This window comes from Macrobrachium nipponense, chromosome 22 (assembly GCF_015104395.2).
Source record: "Macrobrachium nipponense isolate FS-2020 chromosome 22, ASM1510439v2, whole genome shotgun sequence".
In the NCBI taxonomy this organism is placed as follows: domain Eukaryota; kingdom Metazoa; phylum Arthropoda; class Malacostraca; order Decapoda; family Palaemonidae; genus Macrobrachium; species Macrobrachium nipponense.
The window spans coordinates 16,377,026-16,397,892 of NC_087213.1; the positions used below are offsets into that span (position 1 = coordinate 16,377,026).

Sequence of the window (20,867 nt, forward strand, 5' to 3'; positions counted from 1 at the left end):
TCAGAAAGGAAAAAGGACATAAACACATACCGGACAGAGTGACTGAGAAAGAGTTAAGGATTCTCATAAACTATTATTGGGATAAGGGTGACAAAACAAGCAAAGACACGCCAAAACCACAGTATTGAAGGTTAATCTATAAAAGCATAACTCCATTCCATATCAGATGATGGAATTACAATAAATTATAAGGACAGAACTGTAGCAATATGTCCTCATAAGGAGCCTGTATGAAAGCAAATTGCTTTACTGTAATATTAATTGGGTTACCACAACATTGTGCCATGAGAAAAAAAACAGTGGTGACCACAGACAGACCTTAGAAAAGGAATAACTTTCAAGTTTATAAAGAAGGAAAATGATGAAAAAGGGAATGGAACCATGAGGTGACCCAGATCCCCACATCCAACCCTAGGACAAAAGTTTGACAGCTCGGCAAGCTGACAATTTCATCTCACGAGCCAGTTCAGTACTGAACATTAATAGGATCTGTGCATAAACAAATGAGACCAAGCAGAACTAATTGTGATGCAAACATAAGATGGCTAACTCCTGAAACAGAGGAAGGATTTAAGGTTGGCCTACAATATAGGGCACTGCCATAGAAAGTACATTATAAAAGTCATGAGTGAAACGCTGAGTAAAACACAAAGAAGAGAATGTGTGAACAGAAATTAATAAAGCTAATGTTGCTCAAGAAATGGATTTTATAATAAACAGTCACTCACCACAAGTGATCATGGGAGAGAGCACAGGAATGCATGGAGAAAAGCAAGAGCAGGAAATGCTAAGAATGACAAACATGGTTAAGGGGTCAAATTGATCATAGGTTAAACCCTGCAATGTGCAGATATTCAAACCAGATCACGATGCAGGAGTTTAATTTCATAATTTTTTCATGTTTATCGTAAAATTTGATAAAAGCAATCAGCCCCCAAATATGAACCTGGATTAATTACTTTAATAACCAAGAGCAGAAGAACTAGTGCACTAAACTTATAATGAAACAGGTACAGAGCCACAATCACAATTAGCCTTAAGACAGTAAATGAGAATAGTTAGTTAACTCACGAGTTGCAGGCATATGATCCTGGTGATGGGTCTGGGTAGAGTGGAGGGGAGGGGGTGCCAGATCTGAGGCATTAGTCTGCGGGGCAACCACCTTACCAAGGACAAGGACAACTCGATCATTGGTGGACTTAAGGCATGCAACCGCCTCTTCGTGGGTAACATTTTCAAGGTTGACATCCCCTGACTGTTGTGAAAAAAAAAAAAAACATATGAAAACATGGTTTGAAACAATACAAAATTAGACACTAAACAAAAAAAACAAAAAACGCTAAAACTCCTCTGTATACTCAAAAGAGTACGTACTACTACATTTGATACCTTGCAAATCTGCTTTACAGATTTCCATATGTATATGAACATATACTGTACCAAATTCTTGAGATATGAATAATCTAATAATCATATATACATATAAACTATTCAAGACATAATGCCAAAAGTAATTTACGACATTTAATTTTATGGTACTTGGAATGCTTCTACATAAATTTATTATAGAGGGAAAACAGAAGCACTCTTAACACTGAAAATGATACAACAATAATGGTGTACAGTGACCAGAACAGAAAAAAAGAAGTAATTATTATAATAAAGAAGCTACAATTGCAGGGAAATCTCTTCACCTAAACACCATATAACCAATTAAAGCTCTGACTGGCTGACTGAAGGACTAATTACCTGATGATTAAAAATTACGTAAAAATCTTAAAATAGTACAGAGCATTGAAAAGTGCAGTACATAGTTAAAGTACCAAAATAAAAGTCCATCCAAAAATTGCAGTTGGTCTACATAGATAAAATTACTTCATATAAAAAATAGTGTACATAAATGAAAATTATACATTACACATATCAATTATATGGTACTAACACCAATAAGGGCAAGATTCTAATATACTAATGTAATTCATATTTGGTAATAATTATCCAGAAAACACTTCCTGTTCTTCCTAAATTGAAAAGGACATAGAAACATTCACTTTCTGTTCTTCCTAAATTGAAAAGGACATAGAAACATCAAGTTTAAAATATATGTTGTTTCTTGATGTACAGAGGAACATGAGAACAAAGTCTAGACAAAATAAAGTTAAAAGCACCTCATGATTAGTAAAGAATATCAATGACATGAATCTGAAATTCCAAATGCAATTGTAATGGATACTTCAAATGCAACTGTATTGATTCTAAACTATGGATACTGCTTAAGCTAAGCATCTAATTTTACTGCGAGTCTAGCTTTAACTTTGATACTTGATTTATATCTGCTGTTATGTCTTTAGTTTTATATGTTCTTTCATTGTCTTAGTTTTAAATGTTCTTTTATTGTCTTCAATTTCAAGATTTTTTTTTCTTTCTAGCCTTGAAAATGGATTTTAGTCCTGGACTGTTGGCCCAATAAAAATAAATGTGGGAATATTGAGTAGGTTCCTTATAAGTGAAAAGACTACGAGAAACCATGCTGCTGACTAGCAGCCCTTTACAAAGCTTATTTACAACTGACAAAGAAAAGTACCATTCCAGATTTGTAACATGGGGTACTAGCATGGGTTGCCGAGTACAGGTGAGCTACATTACTCACTAAAACTCTCTCTGATAATTAAGAGGCTACAGATTCTCTTATTTCAAATTTTGATACTTTCCTGAAATATTTTGAAAACCTTGAAATAACTGAATTAAACATTGCACTAACAAGGAAGGCTATCTAGGATTTATCAGTATTTTGTAGTACTTTAATTGTTCTAATGGTAGTATCTGAAAGCCAAGAAAAGTGAAATTACGCAAGGGCTAGCTCCACCACATGGCTAATATACTACTACTGTGTAGTTCAAGTCTTACTGTGAAACTACTGTTTTATCATTCAGGTACGTATAGGTATCACTTGGGTATGTTTCTGACATCATCAGAACAAATAAATATAATGCATACAGACTAATGAACTGTGTAGGAACTCAATGGCAAATTGGGGAGAGAGAAAATTAGATATGCTAGTTTTTTTTCATTACACTGTAAGCGAATATGAAAATGACACTGGAGGCTTAAAGGTGAAGGTCTTGATAATTCATAAAGTAAGATTAACTTCAAATTAACAAAACAGCCAAGATTGGTGCAGGTAAACATTCTTCATGTAACAACTTGGACTGAAGAGGCTTCATTGGCTCTGTTATATACAAAGTAAAACAGAGATCTGATGCTCTATTGTAAAACAAAGAACTTATTGCATCTGAGAATTGGTAAAAGTGCTGAGAATATATCACAATGAATACACTCCTACTTTCTACCATACAGTATTTCCAAATTTTGACCTTTTGCTCTCAAGATTTGTAAGGTCATGCAACCTAAAAATAGGTGGAAAAGGCATTTCATTGATTTTTCTGACACTTCAAGCCAAGACATTCTGTTTATAAGAGTTTCCTAGGTATTCTATTTCCTTATACAGACACCAAACAGACCATCATCTGACAAATCATGTGTACAAAGAACAGAGTCTTGGTAGAAAAAATAAAAAACTTTCTTAGAATCACAAATTTTATCATTTATTTTTAATAAAAACTTCTAACCTTAAAAAGTTTTTTAATGCTACTGTATATACAGGCATTCCCTGGGTTACGACGGCTCCAGCTTACGACGTTCCGAGGTTACGACACTTTTTCTTAAATATTCATTGAAAAATCCGCCCTGGGTTACGACGTTTGTTCCGACGTTACGATGCTGACGCTTCCGATGCTCCGAGTTAACGACGCTTTTAAAAAACGCATACTATGATAAAAATCCTTTATAGTTTAGCACAGTATATTAATAAAAATAAGTTTCTGGTTAGATTACAACAAAAATTTTGAGGTTATGATGATTTTCGACACTTTTTATGTCGTATTTTTCTATGTTTTTCAGTGACGCCTCATATGCGGAACTAGTTTCCGAGCGAATGAATACTAGCTTGGATGCGCAAAGTTTATAACAGTCCAAAAGTGCAAATAATGAAAAAATCATTGCTTGCTTCAAGTAATAATAACAAAACTAAGTTTCTGGTTAGATTACAACGCAAATTCCAAGTATCCAAAGAGAGACATTATCCAATAATTTGATCAGAGAGAGAGAGGCGTCTTCCGACGCTCCGAGTTAACGACGCTTTTAAAAAACGCATACTATGATAAAAATCCTTTATAGTTTAGCACAATATAATAATAAAAATCTTTCACAGTATATTAATAAAAATAAGTTTCTGGTTAGATTACAACAAAAATTTTGAGGTTATGATGATTTTCGACACTTTTTATTTCGTATTTTTCGAATTTTTTTAGTGACGCCTCATATGCGGAACTAGTTTCCGAGCGAATGAATACTAGCTTGCGATGCACAAAGTTTATAACAGTCCAAAAGCGCAAATAATGTAAAAATCATTGCTTGCTTCCAGTAATACATAATAACAAAACTAAGTTTCTGGTTAGATTACAACGCAAATTCCAAGTATCCAAAGAGAGACATTATCCAGTAATTTGATCAGATAGAGAGAGAGAGACCGAGAGAAGAGAGAGAGAGAGAGAGAGATGAGACGAGAGAGAGAGAGAGAAGAGGAGAGGAGAGAGAGAGGCGTCTTGGCAAATGAGATCATTTTTTGCCAATGGTCTTGGGGATTGACGTAACGTTTATTTTCTAAACAGATAGGACAGAGAAGTGTTCGTTTCATTAAACGGCCTCTGACTCATGCCAGTAAATGTTTTGTTGATACTAATAATATAAGCCTATTTAAAGATACGTTTACTTTAATTAGTCCTTATGATACGTAAATAGTAATCAACTGTTCTTGTAGCCCTCAAGATTTGGCAAAATCAAAGTATCCCCCCCCCAAAGGAGAACAAATAGATCCATTATCAGTAATTTGATCATGAGAGAGAGAGAGAGAGAGGAGAAGATAGAGAGAGAGAGAGAGAGAGAGGAGAGGAGAGAGAGAGAGAGAGGGAGAGAGCGAGAGAGAGAAGTAGATTGACGAGAGAGAGAGAGAGAGAAAGAGAGAGAGGTGTCTTGGCCACAATGGTCTTGGGGATTGACGTAACGTTTATTTTCTGAACAGATAGGACAGAGAAGTGTTATGTTTCATTAAACGGCCTTTGACTCATGCCAGTATATGTTTTGTTGATACTAATATATACCTAAGCCTATTTAAAGATACGTTTACTTTAATTAGTCTATATGATAAGTAAATAGTAATCAACTGTTCTTGTAGCCCTCAAGATTTGGCAAAATCACTCCAGGTTGTACATAAAACTTCAAGAATGTAGTGTCACCAGAGGATTACAATAGTTTTTACCTTCAAGAACCAGCATTTTTTGATGAAAATATTCCAGGTTGTACATAAAACTACAGGAAACAACATGTAGTGTAATCAAAGGATTACAAGCAAGGTTTTTATAACTTTTTATTAGTTTAAGACATTTTTCCGTCGTTCCGGCTTACGACGATTTTCGGGTTACGACGCGTCTTAAGAACGGAACCCCCATCGTAACCCGGGGACTGCCTACCTGTATTAGGTAAGCTTCATAAACATTGGTAACATTCTGAAACTCAAAAGTAATTTATATAACATATAAAATACTATGAACAACAGCAAAAATGAATATGCAACCTTAAAGTCAACCTTTCATATTCAAAAAGAATTACCACATGAAAAATTCCAACATACCGGAGTATCTCTAACAGCAACTAATTTGTCTCCTACACAAACACGACCATCCACATGAGCTGCACCTCCTTCCATGATTTTAGTGATGTATATACCATTGTCCCCTGGTATATGTTGATTGCCAATTCCTCCTGCAATACTGAAGCCAAGGCCTTTGTTCCCTTTAATGAGCTCCACTTCAATTAACTGGACATTAGGAGGACGCTTCCGTCGTTTCACTCTCTGAAAATAAAAGACTCATGAACAGCGTGCACATGAGACACAAGGAGACCAGAATGTAAATGAGCAATATCAGTAAGTATAATGTAACACATAAAATACAATAATGTTATGCAATACCATATCTTTGCTCTAGTTCAGTTTCCTTACGAGCCAGAACTCCTTCGAGCAAGTCTCCGTCTTTATTTTGAAAAAGTCAATTCCCTGTGCTCTAACAGAAAATTAAAGTTTTGCCACTTTTGTCAAATCCTATTTGATCTTCATTATACCTCAAAAAAAAAATGAATACCAAAGTCAATTTTTTTTCTCAATATTTCCTGAAAATGACAGACTTTTGTGATAAATATATAGGATGAATATTTTTCTTGTGAAAAATACCAAAAATTCTGGAACTTTCTTTCAAGGTGTCTTGCAAATAGCATTCATTAGGACAGCTCAAGAGTGCACCAAATGAGAAAACACACCAGTCTCACTTAACTATCAGCTCAGGCCACTATATATAGTGCTGCACATACAAAAAACTTAATCTTCAGAGTATATGTAGTATGTATTGTATAATATATTAGTACTGTATACATACAGGAATAATGTTAAAAAAGAGAAATTTCCTGATTTTCTGGAATTTTATGTAGTACAGTATATGTATACTGTAAACACTACCATTAACTGTATATAAATTTCAATATTTATGCTGAATACTGTAATACAGTTTTCAGCATTCATATTACCATTTATATACCAGACAGTATAAAAATAAAAGGAACATGTTAGTTGTCAGCTGTCATTAGCCTAGGAAGGGTCAACTTTAGCAATCCAGCAACATAAGCCACCTAAAGAATGTGCAGTTACTTCCTTTGGGCTCCAGCATGCTACTTATATTTTCTCCTTTTCTGCAAGTTTGTGCTTATACTACTTTTTCTTTGTGAACTTATAGCTTTTAAGACCTACACAAATAATCTTTTGTTTTGCTTGCACTCCAGTCTTCTCAGCATCAGTTGGTACTTTGATAAGTTTAGGATATCAATAACAAACCATAAACATTAGGTAGTGTGCAAAAATGTATTGACGTGGATCTCTCCATTCACTGTGATCATTTCATCATTTAGCCAAATCTGGTACCCACCAGAAACATCAATGATTAGGACTTAAGACAGGCTCTACCCCTTTGTATTTAGCCAATGTCTGATCCTCCCTTTTCTTCATCTCAGCTAAAAACTTTGAATGGATCTGGATCAGGCATGACTTCATCAGCACTATTTTTGTTAAAATGGAGATGCAAGAAAAGCATCTACAGGAACATTGTTAATAACAAACAGACATTACTGTTTGAATATACAATGCATCCAGTCAATATAATCATCCTGAAACAGGTACGGGTCAAGTTCATGGTCAGTGCCACTAACCACAGGAAGGGCATGCCTTTGTTTCTCTGAAGGAAGTCATCAAGAAGTGGACATAGAGGTATCTCTTAACAAGATTTTAATCTTAGCAACTTCCATTAACATGATAGTGAATCTTCCAAGATCCCTGCAAGTACGGTTGGGACTTCCATACCTCAAAAAAAATCTTAAAACATAGGCATAATGGACCCCATAGGGAGACACCATTTAGTGTACAGTGTACTTTGTGGGGCATAATACAGATCTACTTAAGGTTCTTTGCTGTGTCCACTGGGAACATGTGCCCTGCTTTCAGCCTTCTACTTCTCATTGGTTCCCTTCAGTTTATTCTTACTTAGTTGTTGAACTTCTTTGACTTTACCTTGCTTCCTGTTTTATTTTAGAAAAGGAAAAAAAATGGATGGTAACTCCCATGAGTCTTGTTAATAATATTAACAATACACTGGATCATTAAAAAAACAGGCCTCTCTCATGCAATTAATTTTTTGTTTCGCTAATACAAACCAAATCAATGCATAAATTGGGAATTGGTATAAATCCTGTCAACTATTTTCAACAATACCCAAAATAGATTCTCACTATTGGTTATTCACACACAGTTTTGGAACTTTATTACTGACTGAAGAGGTAGGTTATCACTCACTCCAAGGCACCACCTGTTGACACCCATACAATTGTATTTAACCGATTTTTTTTTACTGTAAATAAATATCTTATTACCAAGACAAACCATACCTCTAGATATCTGACATTACATATAGTACAGTGTATTCATTCCTGGGTAATTGTACAACAATGACAGATGTGATAATTTTAGACTGGAATGATCCAAGATCTCTCTCTATTGATTGCATCAATCATCAGAAGTCCTCCACACAAGAACAAACTTTAAAATAAAGTAACCGTAATTCAGATACATTCATTATGTGTACAGTCCTCTGAAAACTAAATCAAACAAGCCTTGCTTCTGTCACAATGTCCTCAGGTCAAGGAAGCAGAAAACAATATTATACAGTGGTACCTCGAGATACGGAAGGCTCAACTTACGAAAAACTCGAGATACGAAAGCTAATACGAAAAATTTAACGGTTCTACATACGAAAAGTTTTCAAGATACGAAAGGTTTCTGTAAAGTCCGAGATTCGCCCGAACCACCAATAACAATTTTGAAACTCGCACACCGCCAACTGAGTAGACTTCTCACCATCCTCCTGCTCTCCCATTGGTTCCTGATGCTAGTCACCGCCATGAGATCCTTCTCTCCTATTGGTCAGCATCCCTCCCATGATGCATCTGCATCTATGTACATAGCGGCGTGCCTCGGCCACTCGGTAGCAGCATCGTTATCGTACGCACGCGGTATTCGTTCGGTCTAACAATTTTGTTTAACGTAAATTCGTTAGTGATTTCGTTGCAGTATACGTACTTTATCGTGTTGTGTGAAAACTTTATTCTATTTATACGTTATACGTAAATTACGTACAGTATATACGTAGTCATGTGTCCCAAGAAAGTTGAAATTCACGGAAAGAAGCGAATGCTCTCTTTGGAGACAAAGATGGAGTTTATCAAGAAGTATGAAGCTGGTATGCGATTGAGTGTGATCGCCAAGGAATACGGCCGAAATCCGTCGACAATAGGCACCATCCTTAAGCAGAAGGATGTCATCAAAGCAGCTACACCTTCTAAGGGCATCACTATTTCGTCCAGCAAGAGGACCCACGTGCATGAAGAGATGGAACGGCTGCTTCTTGTCTGGATAAAAGACAAAGAAATTGCTAGCGATACGATAACGGAGACAGCAATCTCCCACAAGGCCAGCGCTATTTTCGTCGATTTGATTGCCCAGGCGGAAGACGACGGAGGGGAAGGGACTTCAACGCCAACCCCCGAGTTCAAGGCTTCGCATGGGTGATTCGAAAAATTTTGTAAACGAACTGGCATCCATTCGGTGGTGCGGCATGGGGAGGCTGCCAGCTCGGACACGAAAGCGGCCGAAGCCTTTAAAAAGACGTTCGACGAGATGATGACCAAGGAAGGCTACAGTTCTCAGCAAGTCTTCAACTGTGATGAGACTGGCCTTTTTTGGAAAAAAATGCCTCGTCGGACGTACATCACGGAGGAAGAGAAGAAGCTACCTGGGCATAAGCCTATGAAAGACAGGCTTAAGGTCGCACTTTGTTCCAACGCCAGTGGGGATTGCAAGGTGAAGCCCCTACTGGTGTATCATTCCGAGACTCCTCGAGCCTTCAAGGCCCACAAAGTGCTTAAGGAGAAGCTTCCAGTGATGTGGAGGGCTAATGCAAAAGCCTGGGTAATGAGGCTTTTGTTCACCGAGTGGGTAAATCTGTGTTTCGGCCCGACTGTGAAGAGTTTTTTGCAAGAGAAGCGCCTCCCCCTGACATGTCTGCTGGTGTTGGACAATGCCCCTCCCCACCCTCCTGGCCTCGAGGAAGATATCATAGCGGAGTATTCCTTCATCAAGATTTTTTATCTTCCGCCTAACACCACCCCTCTCCTCCAGCCCATGGACCAGCAAGTGATATCGAACTTTAATAAGCTGTACACGAAACATCTTTTCAAGAGATCTTTCGACATCACCGATACCACAAACCTCACCTTGTGTGAATTTTGGAAGGAGCATTTCGACATCGTCATATGCATCCGACTCATCGACCAAGCTTGGCAGGAGGTTTCGAGGCGAACCTTGAATTCCTCGTGGAGGAAACTCTGGCCTGATGCCGTATCCGCCCGAGACTTCAAGGGATTCGACGTGGGCGAAGCTGGTGCTGCAGATTCAGAAACAGTTGACGATCCTGAAACTGTTTTGCAACCAGATCTTGACGAGATCGTTGCACTCGGCAAGTCCATGGGGCTGGTCGTCGATGAGGACGACATCAACGACCTTCTCGAGGAGCACCAAGAGGAGCTTATGACGGATGACCTGAAGGAGTTGGAGGCCATGCAACATAACGTCGTTCAAGAGGAGTTCTCTAGCAGCGGCGAGGAGGAAGAGGGCGACCCTATGACAACGGCAGAAATTAAGGATGTTCAAGCCGCATTTCATAAAGTGCAATCGTTTATAGAAAAAAAAGACACCCCAAAAAGGCTCACACAGGTCGTATGCTTGCGCAGTTCGATCACGTTTGCCTGAGTAGTTTCAGGAACATTGTGAAAAGTAGGCAGAAGCAATCTTCCTTGGATAGTTATTTTTTAAAGAGGCCTTTAGCATTAGCAGGAGTAAGCAAAAAGGAAAAACCAAGTGATGAAAAACAGAAAGTTGAAAGTGGTGATAAGTTGAAATTTCGGAAAAAAAAAAAAAAAAAAAAAAAAAAAAAAAACTACGTAGTGTAAAAAAGTAAAAATAAAAATTCAAAAATTAAAAAAAAAAATTTTAATTTTTAGTTTTTTTGTAAAGTTAAGTGTTTTGTTGATGTGTTTCGTAAATTTTAGTTTAGTTTTCCTTACATTTTTTATGTGTTTCGTAAAGTTAAGTGTACGTACGTATCTGCCGTTTGTCCTCCTCCTCTGCCGCCACTTTTGGAGATAGCCTCACTCGAAAGGTAAGCTTCCACATTTTACTACATACGTACAGTATTTTTTGTTACCATGTACACTCATACACTTTATTCACAGGTAATTAGCATTACGTTATTAAGTTAGGTATTGAATGGTCCAATTTGTTGTAGTATTTCATTGTTTACAGGTCAATTTAGCTTTATTATGAAATTTACTGGGGTGTTTTTGGAGGGCTTGGAACGGATTAGCCATTTTACATGTAAAATGTGGTCCAAGATACGAAAACCTCATGATACGAAGGGCGCCTCGGAACGATTAATTTCGTATCTCGAGGTACCACTGTATTTTCTTTTTCTTCATGAAATCTTACTCATTGCCATTAAGTATGCATCCACTGAAAGCATCCACCAACCAGCTTGAGCAGTCAGGGAAGCCTTTGCATCCACTCATTTTAGTTTTTTCTCCATGCCAGAATAGATCATCTATATGCTACGATTTCTGGTGGGTGAGTGATATGAAATGTTTTATTTACAGCAGTTGCTTTATGCTGTGTGTTGGCCTTACAACAATGTTTGCAAACCCTGGGTTGCACTAATGCCTTCCACAACGCTAGAATATAAAATAACAGAACAGAATACAGAAATTTGACCAAGCACTGGGACCTATGAGGTTTGAAACTACACCATGAATCAATTGTTAGGAAGGGGTGGAAAGTAAGATAGAATGGAAAGGGGTTGCAGCTAAGGACCTTGAGTAATACTTACAGTGCATCGCATGAGGTGCACTGATGGCACTGCCTTCCTTTGGGGTTCCCACAATGTTAGATCAGGTTCCCTATCTGGGATGTACAACCTGAGCAGACCTTTCCTTTTTTTAGGCTAATTGGGAAGTGAATAAGAAAAGGCATTTTTGTTCCTGCCTTATTCTGATAGTCTGCTTTCATACTTTCGTAATTCAAATTCATAATACAGAGCAAGAAGATGAAGTAGGTGAAATGTGGGTTATCAGGTAATGAGTGGGACCGTCACTCAGACATAAGGATAAGTCATCCTTAGAGACTGTATGACTCATAATAATTGGGTTTTTTGTTTGTTTGTTTGTTTGCTTATATGGTGTTTTTATGTTGCATGGAACCAGTGGTTATTCAGCAAGGGGACCAATGGCTTTATGTGACTTCCGAACCACGTTGAGAGTGAACTTCTATCACCAAAAATACACATCTCTCACCCCTCAGTGGAACACCTGAGAATCGAAATTGCAGCCAACGAGGTGGCACACCAACACCATACCGACCACGCCACTGAGGCACTGGAGGTCATGTTTGAGAACTCATATAAACATTATGAAAACAGGGAAGTATCAGGCAATGAATGGACTGAATAAAGAACTAATGAGAGCATTAAACGAGTGGAGAGTATGGCATATTTGTTCTCCAGCAGTAAAAAAAAAAAAAAAAAAAAAAAAAAAAAGTGAATACAAAATAAAGATTGAGAAGAAAATACCACCCAGGACGAGTGTCTTTGGAAACAAAAGAGCCAAAGAAGGCTGAAGTGTTTGTGAAAAGTGGTGAAGGAGATGCCAGGAGATAAGAGACATTAAACCGCATAAGTTATGCATGCAATGTAAGCAGTACCTACACAATGAAGCTACAGAAGTAGGTGTAGGCTAAAGAAAAATGCCTGACTTTAGGAACCAACATCAGATTAGGCTAGCCAGTCGAACATGCTATTATGCCATTGACAACTCAATATTTTCAACACTTCTGAATTCATAAAGTATTTATAATTTCATTGACCATTCTACTAATCAAAATTTTTTAAAAAAGATTTACTTCACAAAAACCTTCAAATTAGACCTCGAAGATTAACGATTACCAATGAATGTTATAATAAAAAAAATCCCTCACTTAAACACATGAATTTTCGTACAACATGATGAGAAAGAAGTCATCTTTAAACCATTCTTATGCTAGTAAAAAAACAAAATACATATAATGAATGACAAACAACCTTAACTTTCTGACAGACAAATGCAGGATAGAACAAGACATTACCTGCATAATCTTTTTAAATATTCATAAAAGAAAACAAATGCAGGATAGAACAAGACATTACCTGCATAATCTTTTTAAATATTCATATAAGAAAACACTTCAAAAATTTGGAAAAAAAAAAATAGAAGAGGGTGTTTTGCCCCCTGGAAAAGAAAGAGGATCCTTCTCACGCCTCCTTACCAAATGCACAGTGTTGCCCGCTCGTTTGAGCGCCTCGACAGCCGTTGCATGCGGGACGTTGACAACGCTGACATCATTTACAGACACAATGACATCAATGATCTGTAAACGGCCGTCGGTGGCTGCCGCTCCCCCGGGGATCAATTTTGTGATGTAAATCGACGTGTCGGACCTGTAAAATGGGAATTCCGTCAACACGCGAGTCACGTCACAGCGTCCAGCATATATCATACTTCAACGCAATAGCGATATAACATAATAGAGATGAGCAACTGGGTGTTAGTGAAATGTTGATTACATACCTATTCAGTATACCTTTTTTTATGAAGATGGGTAGCTGATATTATCATTGACATAAATACAGTACCACAGACATTATCATAAAAGGGTGATAGGGTTATTGGAACATCTGAAGATATTTCAGATTACCGGTATATTAATCCTGAGGGGAAGAACTTTTGTAATTTAGAAAGATGTTTTAGGATTTTAAACAACATACATTTGGGTCTTTGTATGTGCGTGTACAATGGTACACATACAATTGTATACGCACACACTGTATGTTGACAATTATCACTATAAACTATGAACTTAAAATACAGATGGTGCACAGTTTAAACTCCAAATTCTTATTGTTGAAATGCTAGTAAGCAATGTGCAAAGGAGGGCCGGGTAGAGGAAGGGGGGGCTGGGGGTCGGATAGGTTGGTCTTATTTAAATCTGCCTAAAATATTTACCTCCAAGATAATGTGTGTAGTTCCTAGAGGGGGGGGGACTGAAGGGAGAGGAGAGGGGGTGGTGTTGGGTTGGGGGCGGGGATGTGACCATAGCAAAATGGGAAAAAGAAAGATGTCGAAGCTTTCAAAATAAAACAAAACTAACAGTACATCATATAGACATATAATCCTTGACATTTCAAATAGTTCATCTTACGTTACTAAACCATACACACTGATCAATCTCTCTTCCAATCAGCACTTGCTGTGCTTTTTGTGTTAGCAAATTGTTTACTGTATGTGCTCTGAACATGCTGCCATTGACGTGGTTTAAATGTACATGTGTATGCACCACTAAGATATGTACACGCTTGTAAATGGTTTGTTATGTGTGTATGATGTATGTAGCAGGTGTCTGTTCCTCAAAGATATAATAGTGCACATGCGTGCATAAAGATCGCGCGTGCGTGTTCCATGCTTGTAAGAAAACAATGTACACATTTAAGTACATTATTGGACTCCATACTGTGTACGTCATGTACCTGCGTGTAAGCAATATACCTGCATGCACGTGTGACAACGTTCTGCGTGTGACGCCTGCGCACAAGTGACTTGTGTGTTCAATACAGCGGACACAATACAAAAGGGAGAAGAAGAGTTGGAAAATAAAGACAGACGTACATTAGCAACGAAAATTAAGTCGCGCTGAAACCGTGCCAGTGACTGACGAAATACTCAGGTTAGAAGCATATAACAGGTCATGAATCTTCATTATTCTCTGGCTCTTCAGACCCGAGAGAGTGATGAGATTTGAAAGAGGACGATGATCAGACACAAAGCTACCACCACCAGCAAACGTTTGGACCTTTCGTTCAAGCGGGGCCTTTCTTCTTCTTCTTCTTTTATTTATTTGTAAGGGTACGTGGGCGTGTTGTTTGTGGCCTTTTTATTCTTTTTAGTTTTGGGGGTTCTGGGAAAGGGGGAGGGGGTAATTTTCTAGGGCAATGTATTTCAAGACAACACGTACCATACGGGACTGGTCTAAAGTTTTTTTGACTGCATGAGCGAAAGGTTTTTACGAAGAGTAATCGTATAATTTCGCTTTCTGAGGGACGTTCCAGATTCCTGCCTCTTTGTATTTTTTTTCTCCTTTTTTTCATTCGTCTTGCTCTCAGTTGAAATAATTACACAAAGGAACTTGAATAATAAAAGTTATACATGACATGAAATTCTCGTGAGAGACATTTAACCAATATCTGAGTAAGTTTGAGCAAAACGACCGCAAAAGGAGAAATCTGAAAGTCGAGGCGAGAATTATACGCTGTTGATACTGTGAGGCAAAGCCCAGTGATATGCAAAGCTTCAATAGATCAAAGTGTATACAAATCTAAGTCTATGTAGGCTATAGTAGTAGTGAAGTCGCTGATACGCAGAGGGGGACGAACTCACATTTGGTCATATTGCTCTCGATATGCCATTTGGCGTCTTACTGCCAAGTACACCCGAAGGCTCGCACAGGTTAAAAACAAAAATGCTATACGCCTTTCCAATGTTATGGAAGGGGCATACAGTACAACACGTATCACGGAGGATATTCCTCTTATAATTCTCAATGTTACTATGATAAACACTATAATAAACAGGACTTCTTATAAGATGAAGAGGGAACCATAACAGTAATGAACAATTCAATCTGTGGGGAGGCTTTCATGAAGAGAAAGACTAATCAAATAACGGGAACGAAAGTCTTAGCTTTGATCAGTTCTTGACCTTGTCATTTCACTGTAATGAAATTGAAATCTCCCCCACAGATTAAACTTCCAGGACTTATGCTAGCAACCGAAGTTGCCTGACTAGATCTGCTCTAATCACAACGTACAGAACATCTAGGAGGAGTCTAAGAGGTCTCAGCTAGGCTATAGGAAAACTAACTAGTTGCTATCTACGTAAGGGAGGGAAACACAACCTGATCAACATCAAAATATCATCATCACAGGCATCATCAAAACCAACGCTAAACATCACCATACTTATCTCGACCGACATCAGGCCTACATAATTATCATCCTTGGGGATGGCTTCGTCTTTAATAGAGCTATGGCCAATGGACATTGCGACAGATGACTACAGATACAATACTTCCAGTAATCAAGTTAATTGTAACGGATTCTAATTATAAACGGACGTTTTCCACATTAAAACATATTAATAAGTTTCAAATGCACAAGAGTGCAAAAGTAGACCGAGTGATTTTCCTTCTCTTCGAAAAGACTGCGTATAAGCCAAGATTCATCTCATGAAGCAAGGGGTTAATTAAAAAAAAAATCTGCATTAATTCATTGTCAGAAGAAGAATGCATTATCAGTAACTTCATTTATGTAATTATATTACTTATTCAAAATCAGTTGTGACAAAAAAGGGGGAAAAAACTGATCGTGTATCATTTATGCCGGGAAGATCCAAATCTGATCATCAAGCATTGAAAGTAATGCAAACACGGAACTAATACAAATAAACCGTATTCCAAGGCTTTTTACGTATATACAAATTATTTATTTTAAAATCTTAATATGTATTGAAAACATTCTGCTGAAACTTCGTATACGCAAGTCTGAGAGGAAGATCAATCAGATGTTCGATGCACTTCAAAAATTCTACGCGATAAGCGTTATAGATTAAACCTACAATCTGTTAAAACTGATAAAATAGTTTACTCACAACAAGAATTTAGCAATGACCGAGATGAATGAGGGACTGTCGTATGCTACTACCCATAAATCACTCAAAATTCGTAGCTGCAACATCAATAATTTACTATTAACGAGCCAGATGTATTTCCATGGCAAAAGTTCGTTATTCTTAAGCTGCAACAAGGAAAAGTTTAATCAAATTTGGCCTATAAGTTTTTAGTATTACCGTGTCGAGTGTAGGGTTGTTGTATATAAGTATTAGTATTACCGAGTCGAGTGTATAGGGCTGTCGTATTTAAGAAGGTAATCACTCACGAATTAGCTACATTAAAGCCAAGCGCATTCAATTGCGCATCTGCCAAACTGCGCAGTCAACGAGACAACGACGAGCATCGCCAGAGAGCGCGCGCAATCGAATGCGGTTGGCGTGTTACACCGCCCAACAAGAGCGGGTGAGACGTTTCGTTCCTCCCGGCGAGCGCCAGGCGAGAGCAATATGGTACGAGTTGACGACCCACCTGCTATCACCGACTTCGACTCTTATTCTTATGAAAACATACTAACCATAAATGACTCCTATAGCACGGGTTTGCATTGCAGAGAGTCAAGAACAAATGGATGAATTACCCAAAAAGGAATAACAAAGAAATAAATGATAATAATAATAATAAAACCTTCGAAAAATAGAGAAAAATAATGATAAGATGAATAAAGGAAAATAAAATTGCAAAATAATGGTTTTCTAAAAGCAGCCATTTTTTCCTAGCAATCTTGGACTACCTTCTTGGGGAATGTCCATAATTTTTTTTATCATAAAATTTAAAAATAAATCTTCAATTCAGCTGGGGAAGAACAGGAAGCTATACAGAAGAGCCAAGAATGTAAGAAAGGGGGGGAAAAGATCCCAAGAATGTGAGAAAGGGAATCAAGATCTCTGTCGTAAATTGCAAAACATATTTTTTTCTACGTGCTTATATACGTGTGTAGATATGATGCGATGTCTACCGCCAACATCAGAATCTATAACATCTATTTCACTTCAGTTCTAAAATGTCTACTTTGCATCACTTCTAAAACATCTATTTTGCGTGCAGATTTCGTTGAATGAACTACGAACAATTCATTAATCTACAGTACAGAAATACACATTCTTAATAAACTGTGAAATACTGCGTAAGCATCGCTTGGTACCTTCAGTGTTTTTTTAAAATTTTAATTGCTCTTATTCAAATTTAATCTCACAAAAACACATAGGTTTAAATGGAGGAAAAAAAAAGATGGAGAAAGAGAAAACCGAAAGTCGTTTAAATGAGATTTCTGTTGTAATTACTTGGAAACGAAGAAAAAACCTTAACATTACGATCGCAAATTAAAAAAAATAAAAAAAAACTTCAGCTATGACGTCTTCATTTGGTTAAGAAAATAAGAATTTTTTGTCAATTATGTACAATGACTTTTAAATACAATGGTTTGTATTATACATCGAATAGCAATCCAAAATTTCATTAGAAGTAGAAAAGAAAGAGAGAGAGAGAGAGAGAGAGAGAGAGAGAGAGAGAGAGAGAGAGAGAGAGAGAGAGAGAGAGAGAGTTTAAATATATTTTATTGATTTGAATCATACATCTACCAGAAATCCAAAATTTTCTTCCAAATAAGTGGGGAGAGAGAGAGAGAGAGAGAGAGAGAGAGAGAGAGAGAGAGAGAGAGAGAGAGAGAGAGAGAGAGAGAGAGAGAGAGAGAGCCTTGAGGATATCGAATTCCACTGAATAGAGAGGCTCCCTATTCAGAAATGCTCTCAAGATAACAGGTGACAAAAGAACAACAGTTTTGCGAGTAAAGCGATCGAAGGGAAGCAGCGGAGCTTGAGAGGATCTTTGTGGACTGAAATATCGGAAAAAGCGCGAGAAAGAGAAGACAACAAACATACTATGAAAAATCGGCCCCAACAGGACCACATAAACATGAGGGAGGAGCAGGAGTTTCGCCCTGAACAGGAAGTCATATAAAAGATATTTGGTCTAAGACTTTTTCAAGTATGAAGGAAGAGAAAGTAAAGACAGATTCTCTCACGGGATATCAAGAGCTATGATAGAATTGCCTTCAGAGTCTTAAGGAAAAAAAAAAAAGGTTGGAAAGAATGTAACAGAAAACTTGGGCCAAAGACCAAGCACTGGGACCTATGAAGTCATTCAGCGCTGAAAGGGGAATTGAGAGAAAGAAGGTTCTAAAGGTGTGGCAGGATGAAAACCTCAAAGCAGTTTCACTATGACGCAACATTGTTGGGAGAATATGAACGGAGGTACGGTAAAAAAGGAATAAAAGGGGTGCAAGCTAGGGGCCGAAGGCACGCTGCAAAGAACCTCAAGTAATGATTGCCTGCAGTTCACTGACGGCACTATTCCCTTACGGGGGAAAAAAATGATAACTCTAGATATCTGTCTTGGCCAAACGATTTACTGCACATTTGAAAACGAAAATAAAGGACTGAAAGACCAGAAAGAAGTTGGACCAGAATCATTAAAAAAAAAAAGTCAAGAGAACGATAAGCTGACAACCGGAAACTGAAACTGGAGAGAGAGAGAGAGAGAGAGAGAGAGAGAGAGAGAGAGAGAGAGAGAGAGAGAGAGAGAGAGAGAGAGAGAGAGAGATCAGGAAGGACATGGAGGCAAGTAATTTGTGATTATTCTGGCGTCATGACTGTATGGGTCACTGAGCCCGAAACAAAACAGCAGGCCAGCTGGATGGAATTGAAGATTTGAAGTACTCAGTCATAAAATATCGAAGGTATGACGACAGAAACCCTACTTATGACGACATCACCTAACAACCTTCAGGTGTTTCCTTAGAGATAAGAGTAACAACAGGAGGGGGGGTCTTGGAATGACTGATGCACCCATCCATCATGGAGTTGAATGGGAATTTAAACACCACAAAAGGAATCGATTAAAACTCGATAATAGCAACGGTAACATCAAAAGCTACTGCTAGACAGTATAACTATTTGAAGTAACTTCTCTTTTAATCTTCTTGAATGAAGTTAGCCTTAGCAGTACGTAAGTCACGATCGTTGACATTTTTGCCAACAAGTCTAGTTTCTAAAGAGAAGCTTAAATTTTATGGTTAGATACTACATTATAAAAACTGCTTTAGTACAAAGTACCCAAGCTTCTGAACAAGTTGGTTTGTTTTTGTTTGTTTGTATGGTGTTTTTACGTTGCATGGAACCAGTGGTTATTCAGCAACGGGACCAACGGCTTTACGTGACTTCCGAACCACGTCGAGAGTGAACTTCTATCACCAGAAATACACATCTCTCACACCTCAATGGAATGGCCGAGAATCGAACTCGCGGCCACCGAGGTGGCAATCGAAGACCAAACCGATCACGCCACTGAGGCGCTCTGAACAAGTTGGTTCTCTCTGAAGCAAGTGGTCTCACTCTTGTTGCAGGTTTTGGGAGTTTACACATTTAGACGACTCCGTCCTAGGAATTATGTGAAATATAAAATTTAAAAATTTGAAATTCTAGAAGCCAAGAGTTTCTGTAAATCTCAAAGAGTCCCTTGGTACGTCGGGTTCTCATGCCATCAGGCAATAACAAAAGCGCGTTCAACGTGACAGCAGTAGCGACAGCGGTACTGTATCCGACCTGAAATCAATAGGTTTAGGTCCCTTCAGGTAAAAAAATCCCCCCCCCCCCCCCCCCCCCCCCACCTACCACCACCACCACCAACAGTGTAGAGTTCATGGTTGCATCCATTCCCGGAGGTACAAGTGCTTTTTTTTTAGCATTCGTTATGTGAGAAAGTTTTTTTAATTTATTATTTTCAAAGAAGGTAGAGATGAGTAAATCGAGACGGCTCTAGACACTGAGGGTGACTGTGGGCACAGGGTGAAGGGCGAAACTTCAAGCAAAATTCGAAGAGGGTAACTGTTCTCATGTTACTGAAGAGAGGACATAATGCACAAACTTTCTAAGAAAAGGCTCCAGGACATAGATTGGTACATCAAAAGGGATTAGGATGAAAATTCACCTTAAGTAAGAACTGATGATACGAGAACAGGACACAAATGCCGATACGTTCTATGAAACAATTATAAAAGAGCCAACTGCAAGCAAATAGCCTGCCCCAAAATTAAGTCCTAAGAGAATGGTGATCCAGGATTACTCAGAAAAAGGCTTTCACCCATCCAGGGGTGGGGATTATAATGTTGATACATTGTATTCTGTCATCATTGCGATTACAACGTGGAGACTGTATCCTGTCATCATTGGGATTACCTTGTCGATACACTGTTCTTTCATCATTGGGATTACAATGTCGAGACTGTATTCTGTCA

The 20,867-nt window shown here is 38.0% G+C and overlaps 1 protein-coding gene across 16 annotated transcripts in view; it reads right to left on the bottom strand.

Moving 5' to 3' along the window:
* Positions 1-20,867, bottom strand: part of LOC135198512 (discs large homolog 1-like protein) — a 754,910-nt gene that overhangs the window by 148,436 nt on the left and 585,607 nt on the right. For 12 of the 16 annotated variants that reach the window (XM_064226154.1, XM_064226164.1, XM_064226161.1 and 9 more), the window contains 4 exons: positions 17,091-17,102; positions 13,121-13,292; positions 5,750-5,971; positions 1,072-1,255 (listed from right to left, as the gene is read on the bottom strand). In XM_064226154.1, coding sequence (XP_064082224.1) covers positions 1,072-1,255; positions 5,750-5,971; positions 13,121-13,292; positions 17,091-17,102 — 590 coding nt within the window. The remainder of the gene's footprint in view (positions 1-1,071; positions 1,256-5,749; positions 5,972-13,120; positions 13,293-17,090; positions 17,103-20,867) is intronic. The other 4 variants (XM_064226168.1, XM_064226165.1, XM_064226162.1 and 1 more) reach the window with 1 other exon arrangement.